At 60.8% G+C, this 6000-nt stretch overlaps 1 protein-coding gene across 2 annotated transcripts in view; it reads right to left on the bottom strand.

Annotated features, from left to right (window-relative positions):
* Positions 1 to 6000, bottom strand: part of INPP5A (inositol polyphosphate-5-phosphatase A) — a 153786-nt gene continuing 147786 nt past the window's right edge. Inside the window, exons 13-16 of one of the 2 annotated variants that reach the window (XM_068961351.1) lie at positions 4708 to 4819; positions 2228 to 2296; positions 1410 to 1497; positions 1 to 1322 (exon numbers count right to left, since the gene is read on the bottom strand). In XM_068961351.1, the coding sequence (XP_068817452.1) occupies positions 1417 to 1497; positions 2228 to 2296; positions 4708 to 4819 (262 nt within the window). In that variant the 3' untranslated portion in view covers positions 1 to 1322; positions 1410 to 1416. The remainder of the gene's footprint in view (positions 1323 to 1409; positions 1498 to 2227; positions 2297 to 4707; positions 4820 to 6000) is intronic. The other variant, XM_068961350.1, reaches the window with a different exon arrangement.

Genomic DNA, 6000 nt, shown 5'->3' with positions numbered 1-6000 from the left:
TCCAAAGGCCTCCAGAGTGACCAACAGCTGAAACCCTGCTACACAGAAATCACCGTGGGCCGGAACGGCCGTGCGGCACATGGACGGAGTGACCACAGCTTGACACACACCCAGATCGTTCTGTCGAGGCTGCAGACTCGGCCGGTGGATGCCAAACCATTTGCAATGGTAGTGATTCACCTAAACCAAGCTTTCCCCTGGCGCCTGCACCCAGCCCGGGAGTTCTGTAGTGTTTAAAGCAGATCAATAAACGTCATTTGTGTTTCATCCTCGGGCCGGGTGCCACCTCTGACCGCGCGCCAGGTGTTGGGGACAGGGACGTGCGGCAGGGTCACGACGGGCCGTGGGAGGCACGGCAACCGGGGACTCGGACAGTTTGTTTCTCTTAATAGTTTATGTACAGCCCATGTTAAAAGCGGTTTCTATCAGAAGCAGACTAGGCTATTTTTATTTCTCCCGTGATATTATTGTTTTACGTAGAATACTTGGCACCATAGTACAGTAACAAAAGACGGACAAAACGGTTTACAAAATCCTTGAAAGGTACACCCGAGCTAGCTATAAACTTCACATTCAGTTCTTAATATTACACAGCAGGAAGCCTAGGAGTCTGACTGCTGGCGTGAGAGCCGCAGGCTGTCCGAGCCCCACGGCACCACTGGGCACAGTCCCGGTTTGACAGCTCCGTGTGTGGACGTGCGGGTGACCAGCTCCTAGACTCGGTTCTACTGGTGACATGACACTCAGGCATTCATACTGGGAAGTATATTCAGCGTAGTTTTGGTAAGGTTTATAAATTATTTTTAAAAAGTATATATTTATATATATTTATATATATAAAAATGGAAAGCAGCTGCAGTGTGATCCGAAACCATGTAACATGGCAGTAGAGTGAGTGACAGGGAGGGGCCTCCAGAAGTGACAGCGGCGGCCGCGCGCCCGCTCAGCCCCCGCCTCAGGGCGACTCCGAGCCCCACGGGGTTTCTGCTCCCGAGAAGCTCCTCCACACAGACAATGATTAAAAATCGAAAACCGTGACGTCTAAAATACAGATCTTTTTGCTGTCTATTAGAGTTTTGGCAACAGGACTGTGACTCGTTTAAAAAAAAACCCAATGCTTCTACTTGATGCCACATGGACAGACAGGACGGTGAGGTATGTGAGGCTTGTCCGGAGCGCCGTCCGGGGCTGAAGCAGAGTGTGGGGCCGGCCGTCTAGCGGTGGCGCTCGAGCGGGTCTGGACGCAGCTGTCGGAGGATGTGGGCCCTCGTGCTACGGGGGGGTCTCGCCGGGGGTCCCCTCGAGGCGCTGGCATCGCCTCCCTGCCGTGGAATCAGGCGTTGGTTACGGGGACACACACACCAGGAAAAGCTCAGAAAGGTGAACTCGAGGGAAGGAGGCATATTTACCACCACGTCACTGCACCACACAACACTTGGGCACGCGTGCGTGAGGTTTACCTGCCCCGGGCGCGATGCGGAAGGCCAGGAACACGGGCTGTGGGCAGAGGAGACGCCGTCAGGGCTGAGCGTCCACGGCCAGTGGGCCCAGCGCCGGACCCTGTCCTGGGGAGCTGGCCGTGCAAGACCCGCGGCGGAAGGCCGAAGGCCGTCATGCTCCGTTAAGACAGCATTATTTCCACATAGAAACCGGTATAAAAGCTCATTTCAGAGCCGTGATTCAGGCCCTGAGAACATGGGGAAGGACAGAGCCTGGCCTGGGATCCAGCCGCTGGGTCGGGTGGGCGGCCAGCCTGACAAGGGGAAGCGGTGACCGTCTCTCCCGGGCTGCCAGGGACACAGGACCCGTGGCCCCACTCCCCTCAGAGGGGCGGCAGGCTGGGGGCTGGGCAGAGTCACACGTCCAAGGCTGGTCCCGGAACGCTGGGCGGTTCCCTGAAGCTGGGCAGGGACACGGACATCCCTCCCCACCCGGGCGGCGGGGCAGAGGCCAGCAGGACGCTTGGGTGCAGGCTCGGAAGCACCTCCGGAGGGACCGTGGGACAGTCTCCGTCTCCAACACGACCCCCGTCTCGCTGAGCCAGTCTCTTCTGGCTTCCTCTCTACCTGCCTCACCGCCCCACTAGCTACCTGCTGGCGCCGTATGGGAATTAAACGCTGACTGACGCGGCCACGTCTATGACGCCGGACCAGGAGGCGGAGAAGGGGGTTAGGAGAAGCACCCCGACGGCCCACCGCCCGCCACCGCCCCCGCACCGGTCAGTCACCTTGTGGTCTCCCATGCAGACGTTGGGCCCGATGTGGTCGTAGGTGACAACCTTCTCCTCGCTCTCCGACTGGGAAAAGCAAACAGGAAGAGACGTGGGAGGCGGAAGCGGGGGGCTTCCTGGGGAGCAGCGGAGACGGCCCCTGTGGCTGTGGGACCCTCCGCCACCCTGCCCACTCCTCCGTGGGGCTGCAGCCGGCTCAGGACCGCCAGTGAGCAGCTGGCCTCCAGGAGGGAGTGGCTGCCCCCAAGGAGGGAGCAGCTGGAGGCGGCCGGGCAGCACTCAGCCCCTGCTTGCAGGGTGGGAGGGGTCCGGCCTCGAGAGGGTGGCAACCTTCCTTGGTGGCTGGAGGCAACGTTCCCTGGGTGCTGGCCTGGCCTCTGCTCACGGCCATCAGGGCAGATAGGAGCTCTCTTTCCCGTTGTGCCCCTGGCACCAAAGAAGTCCACCTGGTCTCCGTTTCCCCCTTGGCATTTGGTTTTGACCCAGAACTCCCTGTTCAGAGGAGAACAGATGCCCCTGAACGCCACGGGGCCATGCCCAGCGGCTACTAGAGCGGGGCCGCGTGCACAAGCCTCCCACCCGCCAGCCTGCGGGCGCTGCCCAGGGTGTGCCACTGGCGGTCGGTTCTGGCTCCAGCTGGGCAAGGCTTTCACTGCCGGGGCTGAAGCCTCTGAGACTATAAACTGAATTATCCTTAACGCAGTAGGAAGCGTAAGGTCAGCTTTACTTTCCAGCGTGGTTGCCTGCCAGGAACTGCGACAACAGACGCCTTGCACACCCGTGGCGGGCACAGCGCCTCCCTGGAGTGGGAAGCATTCATCAAACGCTGCGTGGCAATTTACAAAGGCAGCATAAAATTGTGGATTTCCAAGTGCATAATCGCGAGACAGATAAACAGCGGGCTCTGCACACCTCCCTGCGCATCCATCACGGCAGCCGCCCCCCCTGTGTTCGGGGCGGGAAGCAGAACCGACATGATGCCGAGCTGACCGAGCATGGCATGATGGATGATGCCGCGGAAACGCGGCCAGGTGGCTGCTGGGCCGGTGACGCCCACCACCGCGGGAGCCCCAGGGGAGGGCCCGCTGGGGCAGCCCCAGCCAGGAAGGCTCTGGGCCCTCCCCACGACGGGCCACCCAGCCAGGCTCCGTCCCCACAAGTCTGCAGCATCAAACCTCCAGCCCTGGAGCGGAGACGAGGCCATGCACGGGTGGCGGTCTTCCGTCCGCCTTCCTGGACTCTGCAGCCCCAGGTGCCTCCCGACGCCAGGCACTCCGGCTGTCCCGGTGGCTTCACTGCAAGATGCCTTTTCCCTGGAAGACGACCCTCACCTCCTTTCTGCCCCAAGGCGCCTGCTCTGGCCGTAGCTCTGGGCTCCGCCGGCCCAGTGTGCTCAAAGCCAGCAGGTGTGGACACCACTGTGTCCACTGTCCACTCTGCTTCCTCACGCCCCATTGCGGAGCCCCCGGGGAAGGCCCAGCGGAGCGTGGGGCTGAGTCTGAGGCCACACGTGTGTACAGGGTCTGTGTAGTCAGGGCCTGTCTGTCCCGTGCGGCTTACGTCGTAAAGCCTGCTCGTGGGAGAGCCCACGGCCTGTCCTCCGTGCTGGGCTCTGGGGCCTCCCCGCCAGTTGTCCGGCTGGCCCCCAGGCCCTGTCAGGGCGCGCTCACTGCAGATCCCATGCACCCAGCCTGGTCCAGGAGGTCTCTCCCAGGAGCTGGCTCACAGCAGGGCGTCCAGGGCCACCCAGCCTGGAAAGGCCAGCAGGATCTTCCGTAGGGAGGCCACCGGGGCGCTGGCGGGAGTCGGCACGCACCCGGCTTATCCCAGAAGCTCCGCCCTCCCAGCTGCACCTCTGGATAAGGGTCTGGGCCCCGGAGGGCAGATGGGACCCCTCATAACAAGTGCAGGGGCCGTGCAGGGTGTTGACAGAGCCCTGGACGTCCTGGGTTGAGGGCGGGGGACCACCCGCCCCCTCCTGACTGGCTGCCCATGTCACTCAGAGGCCGAACTGCTGCCCTCATGCATCAATGCACTTCATTATTGTATTTTTCCACTGATGGTGTTGACAAAACCAGTGCAGATATTGATTCTTGAGAGCAGTCCTTCTGTGTTAAATGTGGGCATTGAAAACCCCAGGAATCGAGAGGCTATAGGACCTGGAGACCCCGCCCCCCCCCACCCCCCGCCCCAGCACTGCACGCAGCCTCCAGCCCCTGGTGTTTGTGTGACTCAGCTCAGATTTACAACTGAAGGGAACAGGACTACTCCACAGCTCAGGAGCTCTTTCGAGGACAAGAGCCCATTGACTTCTCCGAGCATGCAATAAACTGAAACGACTCCTGACGCCCTGGCGACCGACCATTTACGCTGTTTTGACTCCAGAACCTGGGCTATGTGTCAGCCCGAGGACTGGCGGCAGGATGGTGCCCCCAACCCGGGCCCGGCCCCCAGCCAGCCCCCTAGGCCTCACTCACCCTCAGGACCAGCTCCTTGGCCGACGGAGACATGAGGACGCGGTCACACCAGGCGGGGCAGCGGGTGTTCATGTACTGCCGGCCCTGGCTGCAGTCCTCGCTGTACGGGTAGCTGGGGAGATAGGACAGGGGAGAAGTCAGCAGCCGCTCGCCAGCCCCCCAGCCCCTCCTCCACATGGGTCCCGCACCCCAGAAAGACCCAGCTTGTCCGGGGGACAGAGAGGACAGAAGCTTCCAGAACCGAGTCCAACACTGTCCCTCCCAGCACTTCAGATAAACCCCGCCAAGGACGCAGCTCGTCTTCTCAACGTGGTTTTGCTTCTGGACGCAGCCTAAAGCACAGAACTGCACCGATGCCCGCGGCTGGCTGGCAGACCCGTTCCTTCCCCCTCAGCACATGTCCTGTGCCCCCGTGTGTGGGAGCTCTGGACCAGCTGGACAGACAAATGTCCTGGCCGGTCACACAGCCTTCTGGTCGAATGTCACCATTTTATATTTACCATTATAGACAAGAACCTACACATGGTGCAGCTCTGATCAGGGACCACGGAGAAGTCCAGGAAGCGCTTCCTGACCTTCAATATAAAGGTGGGCCTGTCCACTGCAGGGAGTTGGCCTCCGCGGCCCCATCTTTGCAATGCATGCTGTCTCTGTGTTATACGTACTTTTGTTTTTCACAAAAGTGAACCCTGGAGCTTTTCCCATAATAATTTGTCCTGTAAAAGCATCTATCCCCACGTAGAGCACCCGTCCATACTTGGGAAGGGATGAGTCCCTCTGGGGAGTTAGACACGCTGCCTGGGCACAGCCAGGAGGTGTGCGTGTGCCGTGTGTTGGTCACGGTCGCCCCGAGGCACATACTCGGGCAGAGCCCTGCGCAAGGGGCTCAGCAGCCCAGTCCCAGCCTGGGTGCCCGACCACAGCCAGCCGTCCGGGACCCTGCTTCCTGTTTGCTCCCATACCCGTTTCAACAGCAAGCCTCTATCCACTGTTGGAGGCGTTTTGGTTACTTCTAGGTTTGGGGAGTTCTTGGCTGTGATGAATGGACCCCCAGGGGCCCAAGACCCTGTTGGGGGCTGGAAGGTAAACTCCGTGTTCGTGGTCACACAGACATACTACCTGTTGTTGTCATGGTGCTGGCGTGGCCCTGCCCCACACCGCACAGGCAGAGGCCACGGAACGATTCCTGGACTGGATATCGACCTGGTTTAGGAGTCGGTGGGAGGAGTGGGCAGCGCATGAAGGTGGAACCCTCAGACCTCAGGGAAGGGAGGTTTGGAAGGGGCTGTCCTG

The sequence above is a fragment of the Capricornis sumatraensis genome, chromosome 23, assembly GCF_032405125.1.
Source record: "Capricornis sumatraensis isolate serow.1 chromosome 23, serow.2, whole genome shotgun sequence".
Lineage (NCBI taxonomy): Eukaryota > Metazoa > Chordata > Mammalia > Artiodactyla > Bovidae > Capricornis > Capricornis sumatraensis.
The sequence above is the reverse complement of the archived record's forward strand: the minus strand, read 5'-3'. Positions and strand labels throughout refer to the sequence as shown.